This window comes from Molothrus ater, chromosome 5 (assembly GCF_012460135.2).
Source record: "Molothrus ater isolate BHLD 08-10-18 breed brown headed cowbird chromosome 5, BPBGC_Mater_1.1, whole genome shotgun sequence".
Taxonomy (NCBI): domain Eukaryota; kingdom Metazoa; phylum Chordata; class Aves; order Passeriformes; family Icteridae; genus Molothrus; species Molothrus ater.
In genome coordinates this window covers 15,405,721-15,425,217 of record NC_050482.2, presented here as the reverse complement: position 1 = coordinate 15,425,217, position 19,497 = coordinate 15,405,721, and the positions used below count along the sequence as shown (strand labels likewise).

At 41.1% G+C, this 19,497-nt stretch overlaps 1 protein-coding gene across 1 annotated transcript in view; it reads right to left on the bottom strand.

Moving 5' to 3' along the window:
- Positions 1–19,497, bottom strand: part of LOC118697739 (sucrase-isomaltase, intestinal-like) — a 42,519-nt gene that overhangs the window by 4,967 nt on the left and 18,055 nt on the right. Inside the window, exons 5-12 of the mRNA XM_054514844.1 lie at positions 17,230–17,355; positions 16,116–16,247; positions 10,373–10,486; positions 10,146–10,262; positions 9,981–10,065; positions 5,649–5,766; positions 2,637–2,805; positions 1,953–2,069 (exon numbers count right to left, since the gene is read on the bottom strand). Coding sequence (XP_054370819.1) covers positions 1,953–2,069; positions 2,637–2,805; positions 5,649–5,766; positions 9,981–10,065; positions 10,146–10,262; positions 10,373–10,486; positions 16,116–16,247; positions 17,230–17,355 — 978 coding nt within the window. The remainder of the gene's footprint in view (positions 1–1,952; positions 2,070–2,636; positions 2,806–5,648; positions 5,767–9,980; positions 10,066–10,145; positions 10,263–10,372; positions 10,487–16,115; positions 16,248–17,229; positions 17,356–19,497) is intronic.

Sequence of the window (19,497 nt, the reverse complement as noted above, 5' to 3'; positions counted from 1 at the left end):
ACGCACTCGGTGCCACCATCAAGGGGGCAGGTTGGAGCAGCCTGTCTGTGTTCACTGGCTGGTTGTGGTCCTACTCCAGCACAACCTTGACTCTCCCATGGGACAGCAGGCAGAGCATGCAGCCAAGGGCGTGCTGATATGGGAAAGAGCTACATCTCCTTTAATTTCTCCTGTCAACCTCTCCAGTGCTAAACAGCCAGCTTACAAATCACATGGCTCCCTTTCTCCTTCATGAAATCTTCCCAGAGTACTCAATTTTCTCATTGAAGCTGAAGACTATATGATGAATTCCAAGGACAATGAAATGCAAAAGTAACAGAAGTAACAAAGCTGTTTATATTATCTAGTGCTTTTCAGACAAGAAAAATATTAATTCACCTGTTTGAAATACCCAATGAATTAGGTAAAGTGGGTATTTAAGATTTTATGTTAACACTAACCTAATGTTAATTAAATTCAATATTTAAGTAAAATTTCACCATTATTATGTTTATATCAGAATTACTCACTAAGAATACTCCCTGCTGGCTCTGAGCTTCAGAGCATCCATCTATTATTTCAAAAATTGCACTATATTTTTACCAGTGTTCTGACACTGTACAAACACTGCTTAATTTCACAAAAAACCAGTCAGACTTCTTAGGTGATGTTGAGTCACCCAAAATGCCTGTTCATCTCTTTCCGTGAACACAATATTTTAAATGGATCTAAGTAATCCAATAAAACCAAATATATCTCTCAGTTGCAGCACCCATCATATACACCCATTGCTCTCTTCTTGTTTATTAAACTGTACATATGAGATTGATATATCCACTCACCCAGGTCAGACTCTGTTTGCATGCTCAAAGGGCCAAGCAACCATATAAATATACACACACACACACACACACACACACACACACATATACATATATATATGTACACCTCTAACTTTAGTGGAGAGGCAAATGGAAAATATTTCTCAACATCAACAGATAATGCCTCACAGACATTTCTTCTCCTACAAAGAAATACCTCAGGGATCTACAGGCTAATTCCTGAGCCTCTTAATGATAGTACTACGGTTTATTATTCCTGCATTTGCCCAGGTGCTGAACATCCATAATACTTTCATGGAGAGACAAAGGTCTCCCTGGGAGTGTAAATGTTGCAGCATTTTGATGATGCAACTTCAAAGAAACTGAAGGTTAGCAAATAACCTGAGCTCCAGCATTGCACAGATCAGTTTACAGAAGTAAAAAAACCCAAATACTTCTTGAACAAGCAGAACCATTTCATCATGGTTGCAGATAAATACAGAATAATTACAAAGGCTGCAAGACCTTCAAACTTCATAGCTAGAAATGACCTGATACTTCTTTCTGTTTGCAACAAGTCTTTAAAGGACTTTTATGGTGTTGAAACCAGGGCATGGAACTGGACTAAGGCTGCACTTTTTCATTCATCTCATGGCTCATTAGCCTTTTCTGGTCTTGGCTGCTGCTTGGCTGATAATGATGTCACTGTTGGTGCCTCTCCCTGGAATTCTCACATGTTTGTAACTTGCTTTTAAACAGCAAGCATGGTGTATAATAATCTCTCTCCCCTCCCTGCAATACTTACTATAATTACAGAAGTATTGAAACAAAAGTTGCAGCAATCAAGGGAGTAAGAAGATATCCCAACACTCACTGGCTCTTAAATAAAACCTGGGTTTCAGTAGGTAAAAATGAAACAGATTAATTTTACCAACAGCGTGAGAAGACCGGTGTTTTTATGTTATCTTTATATTATGGATGGGAAAAAATTACATTTCACTGTTAATTCCTGCTCTCAGTGCCGCACTCTTTTTCACCTACTGCTCCAGTTTACCCAAGAATGGCAGGTTAATTTTGGTGAAAGCAACACAAATCACTGTCCACATAATTGTAATCATAGGCTACAGCTTTTATGTAACTTTGTTTACTTACCATGTTTCCCTCTGAATTGTGGTTTCGGGAAAATGGATAGAAAGAGCCAAGCTGCATCCAGCGCAGGCAGAGTTCATAGGTAGTGTTGTAGTTAAACCCACAGATATCAGCACCAATCTAAGGAAAAATTAAATTGTGTTTGTGATTGTGTTTGTGAAAATTAAATTGTGTTTATGACGGAGGCCCCAAAAGAGAGACTACAGAAATTTGCTAATAAAAACAATTTTTGGAAATAAATCCGTGTTTCTAACTATTTTACAAGAATGCTCTATAATGATACAAATTTTTCTGTGACTGAGGTTTACTGTCTCCTAGAGCACTAAGTTCACTGTGGAAGATCTGACTGTATTTCAATAATTCTACAAATTCTCCATCCCAACTTGCAAACCCAGAAATATATAAAGGAGCCCTACTCCTAGAGTACATAATTTGAAATCCTAGAGTACATAATACAAAAAGATCAGTTTTGGATGGCATACATTAAGTCAGTCTGAATCGTGCAGTGCTGTTTTTGTTTCCCTTCAGCAGCCAAGACTGACATTTAGCCTTTTAATCTGCAGTTCCTTAGGCTGTGGGGGCTGTTACTGCTGGCCATCTCAAGCAGCTTGTTTCAGAGAACATTTGAGCTAATTTGAAGTGATACAGTGTATAAGCCAGCACCTGCCTAGAGGATGCCAGACTTACATAGGGAATGCCAAAGAGGTTGAATTCCATGATTCCAATGACGGAGCGGCGCAGGTCCTTCCACAGAGAGAAGTTGTCACCAAGCCAGTGAGCGGTGTGCTTGCCACTGCCAACGAACGTGGACCGGCTCAAGACGAACGGCCGCTTTCCAGTAGCCTGCTTGACAACACTGCAGAGAAACGCAACAAGATCATCAAAAACAGGAATGGCAACCAAAACATCTTCAAATCAGCCTGGGCGTTCAGGCACAATTTTATCTGAAAGGGTATCACCATGAAACAATTATTATTGTGATCCCTACTCACATGCAAATGTGGCTGCAAAACTGCAAATAAAAGGAAGATTTACACAGTGGCCAAAACAAAACAAACAACAAACAAAAATCTATCTGATTCACTAAACAATTTCTCTCAGGTATTTTAATCTTCCTAAATAATAATTTGTGTTTAATTTATTCTCAGCAGTGTCTCAAAATGAAAATTCAAACCATAATTTCCTTTCTATACTAGTATATTTACTTAAGTGTCCAATTAGTTCCTAAAAGAGAATATAATATGTATTTTTTTCAACAGGATTTATTTAGAGATTTGTATTGGTAAATAAAGTTCCAATATCCAGGAATTAAAAACCAAAAAACCAAAACCACAATAAAATATCAAAAGTATATCTAAACATCTTATAAAAAATAAGCAACCAATATAGAAAACAAACCTGTAATCATTCAAAATGCCACCCCATCCTTGTAGTGTTTTCTCTGGTTTCCTGTCTTTTTTGATATATGATGTTTCATTACAGATTTAGTAGTACAATGAATTTATCTTTGCTTTTTGAAAATAATTTTGCTGTGTCACCAGAAAATCAAGAGGATGTGCCTTACAAACAAATCTATTACAAAATTCCTCAGAATAGGACACTCTTTGTACATAATTGTAAATTGCAGTATTTTATATTGCAGGAACTCAAATTCAACTCTTCTTTAATATGATTTGGGCAACACAATTTAGATTCTCTTGGAAATTCTAGCATGAAATATTAATCATGTTGTTCACTATCTGCTTCTTTCTCCCTTTTCTTAATGAGATTTCATCAAGAGTTCTTTCACCTGTATTCATCATGGCCCAGTGTTTGCTCTTGGCTCTGTAATGGCACAGAGATTTTAGTGTTTCAACACTTGCTTCTGAAGCAAAAACACCCAGCAGCTTTCATGGAAGAAAGCTGAATGTATTGACCTTAGGGGCCATATGCAGCAAGAAGTGCAGTTCTTTAACTGTGAGGGACCTGCTGGTTCCGGTTTGCAGGTGCACTGTTGGGCCAATAACTGCACAAGACTCCATGTGCTTCATATAAATGTTATTTTGGAGCTTTTCATGGATGTCTTGAGCAGGAGTGCTCTCCTCTGGCTGCCTTTGGCTCCATTTGCAAATACAGGTGCTAATAAGGGCAATATCAGATCAACTCAACTATGATCCAGAGCTGCAAAAACAATTTGTAACAAGTAATTTATTGAATAATTTCAGTCTTTCACAAACCATTGCAGAGCAGGTCCTAATGTTGTCAAATGCATTTGTTGATTTAAATTATTTACAGAATATCATGTGAAAATAACTCTTGGCATTAAGCTATGCACAAACTGATTGCTGCTAGTTTATGTATTCAAATTCAAACCATTTGACAGAGGCCAGATGACACATCTCCTATTCTCTGTCTGCTTTAGAATAATTCTTAGAATTGTGTTTTTATATGATTATGAAATTGTCATTCATTTTCATCCAATACCCTGCAATTGATGCTGGGTGCTAAATATTCCTGTCAGTAATTTCATTTAATATATTCTTTGTGAAGAGTGAATGCAGAAAGGATATACAACCAGCCTTGAAAGGAAATCTATTTGAGAAACCCAAATGAATACGTACAAAAAATACTTCAGCAAAGTCTCCCAGCTTTGCAGCAAAATCAACTCCTGCATATACTTTTGGTAGTCTTCTCCACATTTGGCCAAGCAAAATAAGTTTGTTGGGAGGATCTCTTCAAAGACTGGGAATAGGGGCCCAAAAACCATGTTAAGAAGTCCAGGGTTCAAGGGCTTCCTGTTCTTTCTCTCAAAGCAGGAATGTGCTTCAGCCAGGCCCATAAGAGCTGGCAAACTACTTCTGTTTTTTCCCAGGGCTTCCCTTGCCCTCGACTTGGCATATAAAATACAAACGCATCAACACCAGAATTAGGCTCACTTAACCATGCCCTCTGGATGCTATCAGAATCCAGCTTCTGAAAATGAGTGCTAAATGCTGAAACAGGCCACAACTGGACCCCTGCTTTGGCTCTTCCATTGTGGTATGAAATTTCCCAGTGTTTTAGCTCAATCCCTGCTGGAAAAGCCATGATCTGCAAATTTCATTTAATCCACAGCCAGCTTTCCACAGCAACAGCCCTGCCTGCGTAAGCTGGCTTTGAGTGCTTCCCAGCTGCAAAATGAGTTTTACAATAGCTGACAGTAACTGTGCTGCAATGCAGCTCTAACCTCCTGAACCAACTGAGCCCCAAGCCAATCTGCAAAATGCTGCCTGCCAGGAACCAGAGGCAACTCCACAAGCAGCCAGGGGACCTACACAGTTTGGATTCTCCACTGACAGTGACAGAAGCTCCTCTACCACAATAGTGAAGGACAGATAAATACCCCTGACACCACACAAGGCTGCTTCTGCTGCCAGTGCTCATGAGAAGCTCTAACAGAGCATAGGAGCATCTTGTTCTAGATATACAGAAGCAGCAGCTGTAAAGTTAGGCCCTATACATACACCCTGATTTAGATGAGAAAAGTAAAATTAGAAAGGATTCTGTTCCTTGTTCCAAGGTTCTTTCTTCTTGAAACTTCTTACTAAATGGCAAACAATGAAACAAGACATGGGTCTGTTTCTTATTAAATACTATTACAGATTTTCCAAGTAACATCAATGGCTTTCAAAATGCATTTTAATCACCTGGAATCTAATGAGAAATATTTTGAAAACTTACTTGAAAGTTGGTTCTGTCTGGGACCAGCCAAAGAGAGAGTGTGTGTTGTAGTGGTCCCCAAGGTAAGTCTTGGAGTCAGGGCACAGTGTCTTTTCCGCCAGGGAACGATCAGAGATGCCTGGGAATGATACAAACCGCAGTAAAATCATATATATCACAATTCAAGTCTCTTCATATTTCTACACATTTAGGGGTGAAAACACCAAAATATTTGGGAAGAGGAAAAGCTGAAGTGCTGTACCTGCACTGATTTGAGGTTAGCACATAGCCACAAATAATTGTTTGCACACAGGCATGTGTCCTTGCAGAGGGGAGATGACTGAGCAAACACCGATAATTAATTTCAAGTTCTATGTCCAATAATCCAAAATATCTGTACAGGTGTCATGTATTCAGTAAGTAAGAAAGAAAATTTCTGCTTTGCTGAATTAAGAATATATTATTTTACACAATGACAAATTTTAGTTAACAGCAAAAATATCGTTTAGATGCTGCCTGGTCTTTGATCCCATATCACAGAGATGCTGGCAAAGCCCATTTGGTGCAAAAAAAATTTCCATCTGAAAATGCCTCATGAAGCTCAGCAGGAAATGGGCAGGTCAGATGTTTATACATTTGTTGAGGGTTAGGTTTCCTTCCTTTTGTTCCTTTTAGGGAATTTTTTCCCGAAAGCTGCTAGGAAACACTAATTATTAGGTACCTAAGAAAAACAGGAGTGGCCAAGCTCAGGGGAGGAGGACATCTGGTTGCACATCTCTTATCTGGAGTTTCTCTGCGAGGGGAGAGATACCACAGGAATTGGGCAGGTAAAGGACGGGGCTGGGGCAGCTGCTGGCGCTTTTCCTCTCGGCTTCGGAGAAGGATGGCTGGAGCTGCTGCTTGGGGAAGGGAATTCGCTGCTGCTGCTGGAGCCCAGCCCAGAGCTGCTTCTCCTGCCGTGGCGTGAGCCTCTGCTCATGAGAGCAGCCACGGAACTGGGACCTTATTAACACCCACCTCACTAAAAGAAGGACCTGTCCCCATCTGTCCAGGATCCAGAGCTCGCCTCTCCCTGTCCTGCTGGGAAGCTGGGCCGCCGCTGCCCTGCCCCTGCTGCTTCTTCCAGCACTGCGCTAAGTTTTTGCTGCACTGTAGCCCTTCACTCCCTGCCTGCTGAGACATCCTGCCAGCCCATCTTGCTGCTTCCGAGAGTCCTGCTGGGGCAATGGGAGCGGCTGCCCCAGGGTTGGGGAGGCAAAGCCTCTCGTCCATCCCTTCCCTCACCACCACGTGCTGCCCGAGCCCGCGCCACAGCGCCCCTGCAGCCGCGGGGGAGTCACCGCACCCGCCCCGCCTGCCGGCAGCCAGCAGCGCCCCTGCTGGCCGTGCCCGGAACTGCAGGCTCTTAGTGGGTTCTAGGCTCTGTTCATTGTTAATGCTGTAGCTGCTGTTGTTTTGTTTGGCTTGTTAGACATACTAGTAAGGAACTGTTATTGCTATTCTCATATCTTTGCCTAAGAGCCCCTTAATTTCAAACTTATAATAATTTGGAGGGAAGGGGTTTACATTTTCCATTCCAAGGGAGGCTCCTGCCTTCCTTAGGAGACACCTGTCTTTCAAAGCGAGACAACATTGTATTTGTTTTTAGAGATGGAGTTGCAAATATTATAAAAGTCTCTCAAAATAAAAAATAAATTCTCAAAAATTTTTTTTTCATGCTTAATTAGGTGCACGCACTATTGTAAATATTTCTCCATGAACAAGCAATCTCCCTGCCTAATTGCACTTCCTGGATGGTTGCAGTTATTATCAAAATTTCTCTGTACCTGAAACCCCATTAGCCTCTCAGCCCTGCTGTGCCACTACAGCTACAATCCTTGTGTTTGGATCTTTAGACACAAAGACTCCAGTGTCGCTGATCTACATCAGAAAAAACTTAATTTATAGGTAATTTCCTATTGCCTTCCTAAAAAGTAACTTTGACCTATATGTCTTTGAAGAAGACACTAAGCTTCCGAGGAAAGTCACACTTAATGTCCCAGTGGTTCTTGATTATTAGCCCTATAAATTTAAGGTGGGATAGGAGAGAAAATGCTACCACATGAATCATAGGTTCATGCTTCATTCTTATTCCGAGTATTTTGTATTCTGCCTCAGTAATACTGATTATTTTACAATTGCATATTAATCTTCAGTATAAAATGTTTTACAGAAAATTGATTTGAAGGACATCTGGCTTAAACCAGAATTTCAAACCATGTAATCATGGTTATAAAATTTAGATAAGGAGGTTGAATACTACACTGACAAAAAGCCTGAGGTTCTGAGACTGGGACTTGCGCAGATGAAATCACCTAAGACAATAGTGAGCTCCCAAAATTCTGCTAAGCCCAGGAAGGTCCTAATATCTTACTGGACTAAACAGCTTAGGGCACCTCTCATACCTACATAAGTCAAGGGCTTGGACAGCTATGAACAGGCACCTATTCTAGAAAGTGAAACAGAAAAGAAAGCCCTTAAAAACTGGTTTAAAATAGGTTCCCTACATGTTAGAATGTAATACCTAGGGCTCCTGGCTGCAGAAGGAAGATCAATACCAGGAAAGTCTCTAGGAAGACCTTAGAGCAGCCTTCCTGAACAGGATCTACAAGAAACCTGGAGAGGGACTTTTTAAAAGGGCATGGAGTGATAGGACAGAGGGTAATGGTTTCAAGAGAGCAGGTTTATATTAGATACAAGGAAGAAATTCTTTCCTGTGAGGGTGGTGAAACACTGAAACAGGCTGCCCAGAGAAGCTGCGGATGCCCCATGCCTGGAAGTGTTCAAGGCCAGGATGGATAGGGTTTTGAGAAAGCTGGTCTGGTGTCCCTGCCCATGCTAGGAGGGGCTGGACAAGATTGGTTTGAAGGTCTCTTCTAACACAAACCCATCTACGATTCCATTATATTATTCTAACACTGCTAGTCACTAGCAGAAGCAGGGGCATATGTGCATGAGTCAAGGCAGAGAAACTGGGCTCAAAACACTCCTGTCTTCAGTATCTCTCAGTGTCCTTATATGTCATGCAGGCCTCTAGGTCTGAGCCTGGTGGCTCAGACATCAATGCTAATCTTCACAAAGCTCGGCTGCAGCTGCATGGCTCAGCTGCATGGGCTTACTCTCAATCCTCTATTTGTGATGTAAAGGGAGCTCTGCTCTTTTGCCCAGTTTACCCACTGTCTCACATCTTTTATGCAGCTCTGAAGGCCGACAAAAAAATGAAGGTAATTTAAGGCAAAGGGGGAAATTCTCATCAGTTCCTGGGCTTTGGTCAAGACCCACAGGGTAAGTATGCAGTGGTTACGCAACAAAGAGAGCAAACACCAAAATCATCATTAAAAGCTCTCCTGCTTTCAAAAATTCACAATCTCTTTCTAATATTTTGTCATGTTTTTGATATGTTTATGTTTCTCTCATATTCAAAATAAAATAAAAAAAAAAAAAGAATTGCCATTTAATAAAGAAAATTTAGAATTCTCATGAGACTACAAAAACCTGAAGGGGAAAAGGGGACATTTCCAATACTCCACTGCCAATACTCCAACCCTCATGTATCAGCTTCCTACTGCATATTAACATTTCTCAGGCAGCTGGGCTTTCCTGGGGAAATGTTGGCTGGATTAACTACCACACCACTGGCAATAATCATAGGTACTCGTGGCCTCCTGGGGAAGAATGAGTATATCATTAACTCAGCTCCTGGAAGAGAATTTTCCATTCCTGTAAGTTTCCCATGGTCTTAGATGTTTTAAAACTTATTTTTAGCCTGTTTCTAGTAACACAGTGAAAATTTCTTTCCAAAGAGAAAGGAAATATAATGAACTAAGGCACCATCTCCCTTGTCAAAGTTTGTGAGAAGGCCATCTCTGAGACTAGCAATGGCAAGGGTTACTTCATAAGTCTGTAGCTGAGTTATCGTATATAGGTATCTTGCCCTTTTTCTGATGTGGACCAGTTGCCCAGAGAATGGCAAGAAAGGTAATTTTTCTAGTCCTGTTATGAGGCAGAACCTTGGACAGAGGAAAGTGATTGTTTTTGATACTCCAAGAAAACTGAGCCACTGGAGCCTTAAACAAATATGTAATTGAACTTACAGAACAGACAGGGAAAGATGGAAAATCACAGAATAGAATTTTTTTTTCTCCTAAAATATAGCCTATACAGGTTTAAAACAAAACAAACAAGAAAACCAAAGAAACAAAAAACCAGCAATGAAATTATAATATTAATGTTATTCTAAAATATAATATAATATAAAATAGGAATAAAAATATAATATTAATAAATAATTCATGGCAATGAAATTGTACTTACTAGGAATGTAAGGAGGGTTGTTGATTTCAGTATCAGCACATCCAGGTATCTGGCCTCTCATGAAATTGGATGGTTCGTTCATATCCTTTAATAAAGAGAGTAAGACACATGAAAATCTTCATTTTCTTTTTTATAAGAAGGAAGGGCAGATATAATGGGACATACAATCCAGATGCCATCGTAGTCAAGGACATCCTTGAACTCCAGACACAACTGGGTCCACCATTCCACTGTCCTGGGGTTGCTGTAGTCAGGAAACACACAATCTCCAGGAGGCCAGGCCTAGGGGTTACAAATGTAAATCCTGGTTATTTTCCCATTTCTATTACACTGCTGCTTTATTGTTTTGAAGCAGCACTAGACAAAATGCATCACAAAACTAAAAAACCCACCTGCCCAACAGCAGGAGTCACGCCATCAGAGTTGTTCACCCACACTCCCATTTCCTGGCCGAGTTCATAAGGTCTGTAAGTGCCTGGCTCCTCATCCTTGGCTATGAAAGGGTCCTGAAAAGAGTGATCACACTTCCTTTATTGAAATCCCAGAGGTAACAATTAATCTTCTATTTTATATTTTATAAAAATTTGTGTTATGTTTTCTTAATGCTGATTGCAAAAATATTGGAAGAAAACAGCATTAAAATTTAATAGGAGTTGAGAGCACATAATTTAGAAAAAGTCATTAAGGCTATGTCATGAGTATTTCTTGTGTAAGGCAAAAGCAATGTGAAATTACTAAATACCCTCACTTTTATCTTTTATGAGACTTTCTATGTTCAAATTATTTTAAGAGAGGCACTAGACTTTTACTCCCCCTGCACCAAGGTCTCTGCTGTGGCTGGGTGCTGTGCTGGACATTCCCACACTTGAGCACCTCTGGGTTTCCTCCAAGGCAATCCATATTCCAGCTGCCTCAGCACCAACAGCTCAATGCTGGAATAACTAAAACTTTTCAAGGAGCTTGAAGCTGGGCACATCCAACCTCAAAAGGGCCTCCTTGGCCCTCCATTCCAAACCAATGTTGGACAAGGATGTGTTATGCCAGTCTTTCGCAGAGAGCCCAATTCACACCTGCCTGTGGGGCCTTACACCTCTGCTCTCCCCAGGCACCAAGAGCACAGCATTTTACACCCCACAGCTTGTTCCTGCCCCTTCCCACTGCTTGGGGTGGTCACCACCTCCCACTGCTGCCCCTGATATCGATACCAACAACTCCTCTGCCTCAGGATGACCATCAGTAGCCACCAAGCGGGTACAAAGAGAGCCTGATCAGCTCCTGGGGAACCACAGAGGCCCACCTACCATCCTGGAAGTAATAAAATTAAGAATACTTTGAGATGCCAGTGAATGAAGAGGTACTTTGCTACTCTGCCCATGGCATTCAGCTGCAACCAAAAGGAGGTAAGTGCACTTTGCAATACATCCCTAATTGGAAGCAACTATCTGCTTTGTGTTTTTTAGAACACATAAAGACTGCAGCCATTTTAGTAGGGAATTCTTTACTTTCTCCTTAGAAAATCTTACTGTCTCAGGTTCTGCTCTAGGCAAAACCTTTCAGTTATGAAACACAATGGAGAAAAACAACATTGAAACAATTCTTCCACTCAGTTGTAGCTTCTGCAATAATTTAAGTGAACTTGAATCAAAATGTGATAGAAGTCTAACTAGTAAATGTCTTAAAAAGAAAAAAGTATCAGACCCCAAATGGTAAGTTGCTTTAAAGGCTTATTTTAAATCTCATTTAAATATGTGAATTAATTGCCTGATTTACTTGTGAGCTCTCTGATAAGCATAGCCCTGGTGAGGGAAGTATATTCTCCATGCCTCAACAACAAAAGCTACGGCTAAATCCCTACTTTAAGTCCGAAATTTTGTTTATCTAGCTCTAGTGTCACCTCCATAAGGACTGTAAGTGTCCATTACATTTTTAACTTGTTCAATAGTCCAACTTTGCAAAAGAGAAAACTGACCATCTGCAATAATTATCTTATAATTGTGGTAAAGATGTCTCTCAAGGGACATGAAGGCTAAAAAAAAGTCAGCCTAATTAGCTACTCCTAATGCAAACTTATGGTTTCCTTCAGCTGAAAGGTTGTTCCAGAGCATAAATCGAATACATTATGCAGGTTTAGTATTGCCCTAAAGAAAACAAAAGCTGTCCGTGCCTGCAAGGGTTGTTTGTGAGGAAGGAGTTTCATGCCTGTTAAATCTTCACTCATCGTTTTAGCATTTAAGGGAAGAAGTGCTGAGCATCCTTAACTCCAGCTGACTGCCTGAAGACCTGTGAGCCCCCAGCACATACCCAGACTGATGCACTTCCTCCTGCGGCCCCATCCCAATCATATATTTTGATGCACATCCATAAAAACTCATCTCTGGAAATTTTTGGCTCTATAGCTCACACAATTGGACTTTAAAATGTTAAAGATATCGAGCATTATTTTGAATCATGAGCATGTTGCTCTTGACTTTCAAGTATTTAGTCACTTATGTCATTCCTAGCTGTTTCTATTTTTAATATGACTTAATAGACAGTATACAAGGTGTTTCATTAAAGATCATCTTTAGTAAAACTGTTTATAATTTTTCAATGTACTCATTGTTACTTTAGAAACATCTTTGTTTCTAAAGAATATATTTGTTCTGACATGGCTGAAACATGCACAATTATTTAGTGCAATGATGATGACCAGGTGCTGACATGCAAAGTCACAATTTCCCCTAAGTAGAGGTGGCCTATGAAAGAGATTAGGAGAGAGAAGAGCTGAAGGGCTGCATTAGAGGCTCCAGTAATGGAGCCATGCTACTCTCAAGGGGACCATAGTCACAGAGGGCTCTCAGCACAGGGTGCAAGCATGGGGAGCAGACCTCCTGCTGGTGTGGCACCAGCAAGCACAGCGATGGTGGCACAACTGAGATCAGGGTCCCATCCTCAGGCAGGGTGCCAGTGTCAGTACTGCTGGCTGTCAGGATCTGCGCTTTGCTTGTGACCAAAGTGGTCTTGAGATGATAGATTGAACCCATTCCCTAAATCCATTTACCAGAGTTTTTCCATGACACTAACTGGCTGTCAGAGCCCATTTCCTGAAATCATCATGAGAGAGGCAACAATCTGCTATATTTGGAGAACTCACCAATTCCTGTCACTACCCAAAGGGAATCTAAATAGAAAATTGTTTTTTCGGTATCCAAATGGATAACACTTGCCTTGATTGCACCCACTGTGACTTGGGAATGAAACCCTTCACACTGCTCCAGCTCCCAACTCAACTTAGGGGAATACTTTACATCACTAAAGAATCCTAACAGACAAATTTTGACAGAGATATCAGCAACTGTAATAAAGTGAAAATAGAAAACCTCAGTACCAGTGCAACCTATACTTCTCATTAACTTTTAAACAATGAAGGACAGACTGGCTCAGCTTTTGTTCTTTTTCCACAAGCTTGGCTAAAGAACTAGAGCAGAAGACAGACCTCAGTTACAGGTTAGTGGAAGGATGAAAGAAAGGCTTCCTATCTGGATTCCCATTAGCTCATTGCATGAATTAAGAGTTGCTATGTTCTTGTATCTGTCTAACAGCTGAATTGATACAGCAACACCTCCCTGCACTGCTGCAGAATGTGCCACCTGAGAAACTGAAAGGGCTTTAAAAATGTTGTTGAAGTCAAACTCATAAGGAAGAAGGTAGCTCAGCCACTGAACCACAGCTGCTTGCCTGTAGCTTCATATCCAGTAGCAAGTGCAAAACAACTGGAGACATCCCAACAGTGATGAAAAAGAGATGACTACCATGTATTTTCTGAAGGGCAAGAGTGCATAGGAAGAGCTACCCCAAACTCCTGGTATTTTGCTCCTATATTAATGTTTTGCAAACTATTTTGAGATAAACCAATAAATAGGCATGTGGTATTTAATGTTACAGCTCTAAGAGATTAGATCATTTTTAGAGCAGTATTGAGGTTACAGAGAGCCTAAACTGCCTAACAGTTAGAAAGAGCAATCAGTCCTGACAGCACATGTGCTCACTACTCCTTAGTTATTTACAATGATGTATCCATTTAATTTGGGTCTATTTTTGTCTTAAAGTTTCTTTCCATCAAAGTGACTTAGTAATCTGTTACTATTTAAACGCTGTGCCTCGAACCTTCACTGATGAAAACTGATTTCACTGCTGCACCCCCGAGCTTCTCAGAATGGAACCTTCAGGGGAAGGCATCTTTAGGGACAAAGGGCTAGCAAGCAGCATTCACTGTATGCATACTGCTGTATGCAAGCAGCATTCACTGTATGCATACTGCTGTTTCCATTATCAATATGAAATTGATCACTTGGGCTGCATGGTTTTGTTTGAGAGTCCTAGTAGTAAATGGAACTACAGTACACCAAAGCAAAGATTAGGCAAATAATAAAAGGTATGTTTAAAGAAACTATCAGAAAACTCACAATTAAAAAGAAAACACTGATATAGCTATCTGTGGTGCTGACTAATCCACCATCCTCAGTAATGTTTTAAACTTCAAAACAAACTGTGAGAAGAAAATAAGGACAGGAGGGAGACACTTCTGCCTTTATCTATCTATTTAACAAGATAATGTGATTTTTAGATGAGAAAACTGCAGTAGCTCTTGTTTATCTTGACTCCAGATAAACCAGCAAGTGTATTTGTGAAAGAGCAGCTGTACCACAATTCAGGACTCTGCAGTTCAGTCTTTATTTCTACAAGCCTTATTTTAAAAGGACTGGTTTGACTTAGGATCCAAACAAGGGGACCTGTCTATCATGATTCAGTTGGATTAACTGAATCCCAGTCTCCTTTAAAGCATGAGCCATCAATATAATTGCAGGTAAATGTGTTTGTTTAGCCTAGCAGAGAAAGGCTGAGGGAGAATACACTTATTCAATCAGTCTATAAAGAAAGAAAATAGAAGGGTGAGAGACTGGCAGTTGGAGGTAAAGACAAATAAGTAGTAGCCAAATGAATGTAGTATCCAAATGAAAGATATAAACTCACCATTTAGGTGGAAAACATATTACAAATCTACAGTTACAGCAAAAAGCACTGAGAGGAGCCCTGTGGGATTGTCTCCTCCTCCTCACCCTGTGGCTGCAGGTCAGCTCAGCCATGCCTGAGCCATGCCTGATCCATCTGCAGGGTCTGTTCACAGCACCCACCCGGGGAGGGACCCTGGCCCCAGCAGCTGTCTGTTGCTCAGCTCACCTTGCTGACAGGCAGCTTTACCCTAACGTTTACCCTGAATCTGTCCTGCTGCAGTTTAAAATGCTTTTCCTCTTATCCTGCCCCCAGTGGTTATGGAGAGCAAATTGCAGCCTGCTCTGGGGAGTGCAGCCCTCCTACTGCTAAGCTGCTGGGGGACACTGGAGAGCAAGATCTCGTGAAATTATAAATAGATTTTATTTGATTTCCTAATTTATTTTCACCTTTACTTAAATTTTGATTAAATTGGTCTCCAGTGTCCTTCCTGCCATTGGTGCTCACTTAGCTATTGTGACAGAGTCATTTTGGCACAAGGACACGTACAGGGAAGTGCTGGAGAGAAACAGCAAATTTTGTTGGAAAAATTTACTGGGGAAGATGGAAAACTCCAATTTTCACTTGTATCCAAATTAATTCATTCTGTGCCAGTTTTGGTCAGAGGTTCAACATACATTTTCCACATATTTGCAGACAAGTAATCATCTCTCACATTAACATAGATAAAAAGAAAGTACAAAGAAACATGAATTGTAGTTAGTATATTCCAGAGTGATTAGGAATAGATTTTTTTTCCACTATTCAGCTATTTTTGTATATGTATTAAAATAATTTGTTCATTTCAGGGAAAGAATTATATGAAAGCAATGTCAACTCAGAGGCAAAATTTCTCATAACTGAGTGGGGAAAAAGTGACAGAGAATTAATGTTTTGATATAGAGATTATACTGGTAGAGAGATATTGAATAAAGACAACACTTCTAAAAATTAAATCTGTGAGAACTTTTTCTTCAGCTCTTCTCAACATATGAGAAAATGGAAAATCTGCTACACTGTGTTAGCATCTAGGTATTGCTATGAACACTATGTTGGGAATAGTTCTTATAAATGGAGAAATAATTAGCAACATTGTTAATTTACCAGAATCAAAACGTTGTGCTTTCCGTTCTTCTTCATCTCCTTTATGAACTCTGGCAGACCAGCAAAATTCACTTTATCATAGGTAAAGTCCAGGCGACGCTCCATGTAGTCAATATCATAATGTTGGACATCCTAAACATTTTTCAAGTAAAAAATTACATTATTACTTCTTCCAGCTCTGGAGTTCTCAGACAGGGAAGACATGGATCTGTTGGAGCAAGTCTAGAGGAGGGCCACAAAAATGATCACAGGGGCTGGAGCACCTCTGCTATGAGGACAGGCTGAGACAGAGAGGGCTGTTCAGCCTGGAGAAGGGAAGGCTCCAGGGAGAACTTACTGAAGCCTTTAAATACCTAGAGGGGCTTATAAGAAAGATGGAGTCAGACTTTTTTGTAGGGTCTGTAGCAATAGGACAAGGGGTGGTGGTTGCAAACTAAAGGAGGGTAGATTCAGACTAGATATAAGGAAGGAGTTTTTTACAATGAGGTGGTTGCACCCCAGGTAGATGGTGAATGCCCCATCCCTAGAAACATTGAATATTAAGTTGGAGGGGATTCTGAGCAACCTGATTTAGTTGAAGATGCTCCTGCTCATTGCAGGATTAGATGGCCTTTAATGGTCTCTTCCAACTCCAAGTATTCTATGATTCTATAACTGAAGTATTTGATACAGAAATTAGAATGCATGCAATGGTATTTCTGAAAGGCAACTAATGTATGTAATGAAACCTAAGAGACTGTAATTGTAATCCTAGCAGTGGACTACAAAAAATGTAGAAGCCCTAGTTTAGCAACTATTTTGCAGTGATCTGCATCAGAAGTTTGTTTTCCATTATTTGTTTTTAAAATGCTAGCACCTCATACTGCAAAACAGCAAATCCACACCAAAATCACCTGCTATGCAGCCAAGAGCAGCACTTAAACATCATGTTCACAGCCCACTTTAAATGTTCTTTTCAGCATTACGAAGATATTTCATGCAAACCCACTACAGAAGATTATGAATGTCCTTTTATTCTACAATTCTCTCTGTAAGATAATTACTTTTCCTCCATTATAATTTTATTCACTTCAGAGTGCAAGGTTAGCACCCACAGTGAAAGATTCATACTCACATATGGGATGTCATAGCGCTTCATGCGGTCGACAGTTTCCTTGAGAACATCAAGGCTGTTATAGCCCCAGCGGGAGAGCTGGAATCCCAGAGCCCAGTAGGCTGGCATGTGTGGGCGTCCAATGGCCTGCAGCAGCAGTGAGGAACACAGAAACACAAGGGTGAGAGGAAAAGAAGTTACTCTGAAACGCCAGGAGAGGCTTCCAGATCACTTAAAGCACAAAGGCCAGAGCACAGGCATCACATCCCCATTAAATACCCATTCCTTTCTCTGAGTGGCTCTTGGCACTTCTCCTGGTGGATCCTTGCCCTTCAGAGAGACTCCAACAACACCAGCACTGAGCATCACTTCTAAGGACACCCCGGTGGAGGAGACAGTGTATAAAAGCCAGGCTGATGTCAAACGTGGTCTCAGCCTCTGCCCAGCAGCATGTACCCTCACTTGCAGGGCACATGCCAGCAGAAATCCAGTGTGGAGCCTCATGCCACCTGATCCACAACAAGTCCACAAACTCCTTGGCCAACAGAAGGCAAATCTCCAACCACACACAGCAACATAAGCTTCGCAAACTTCTCTTGCCACATCCAGCTGAACTAACTTATCAAGAGTCCGATCTTTATTTGAGCTCTCTGAAGTTTTAATCATATTTACACACCAATCTGATGAAACTCAGTTACTTATGGCTGACTACTGTTACTGCTGGCCCACATCCTTGTGTTGCCAGGCACTGACAACCCTCTTCAAGGCCAGACTTACTGTTTGGTCCTGAAATTCTCAACTGAAACACAAGGTAATGAGTTAAATATGATTTATAAATATTTGATTTCCACTGTCTGAATGTAATCCATCTGTAAATGGCATGAGGAAACTCAATTGAGAGCACAGGGAAGCAAGGCATCCCGCTCTGCTTCCCCGGTGAGCGCTGCTGTGGTAACCTGGGATGAGCAGTGGGCAATTAGAATGTGTCTGTTGTACAAATAAGCTGAAGTCTGGCTTTGTCTCATAAGTACACACCAGTGTTTTCTGGGGCACATCTTCTGAAATCCTTACTTCAGTTAAATCCAATGACACTAACCTTTGATTTATATTTCCAACACCTTTGCAGGCAATACATGAAAATCTAGTAGCTAGTAAGCACCTATGACTTATTAATCAGCTGCAGCTATTGTCCCCCTTTGGCTAAATAATGGTCCCCCCCTTATTTCCTTGTGTATCTCCATAGTTAGGTAATTATGCTGAAAAGTGAAAACAACAAAACTTGCATATTGGCAGCTAAACCCCATCTACTTCAAATAAATAAAATAGGGACTTCTGGCAGCCTGTATCTATTGCATTGCTAAGCTCTCTGGACATGCATTGCATGAAGGCACACCTTCCTATGGGATTTTCTCTAGGAAGTATGACCTGGGAAAGCAAGGCTGAGCTTGAAATTGCTCTAAAATACATCACAAGCTAGAGCATCAGTACACAGATGTACAAAGTGCATCAGACAGAAAACCACATGTGGGAGAGAGGCAGAGAAAAGCTGAGGATGCTCTTAATGCCCCTGAGCTGGGAAACACACAGGGTAAATTGCTTCCAAACAAGAAATGCTTGGGAACACACAGCCAAACATTACAAATTTGGCTACAGTGTGCCTTCACTTGTTGGGATGCTGCTGTTTCACATAAGCAGAAACATAAAGAGGCCATAACCACTGGTGAGGTTAATGCTTTGGGTGTCTCCAGGAGGGACACTCCAGCTGATCAGCACAGTTGCCCCATACACCTGCTGCTTGTCCTGTCCAACCAGACTTAACTTTCCTGATCCTCCTCAACATCTACTTCTCCAATTCAGCTGGAGGCTGGGGTAATTAGAAGAAGTGAGAGCAGCTCTCAGCAGTGTGTTCCTGCCACAGAGGCACTCAGCTTCCACTGCACACTGCTGTGCCCTTGCCAGGGCAGGCCCTGAACAGAAAAAGGTGGTGCCTACCATGTAGGGGGAGGCCAATGGGCAGACATGCCATAACTGCCCTGGAGCTATCCCATCTCCTTGCACATGTCACCAGTTTTTTTTCTGGACACATCTGATCACCCAGACCATCTTTCAAGCTCTGCTGGGGTTTTCCATGGAGAGCTGAATGGGGTGTGATGGCTCAGGACAATCTCCCAGACACCTTGTGAGCCAGCACCAAGGTGTCCAACACAGCATGGCAAACCTCAGGGCAAGAAGTCTTCTTCTCTGGCACATCCACACTCACCATGTTAAGGATAAATTCATCTGAGGAGG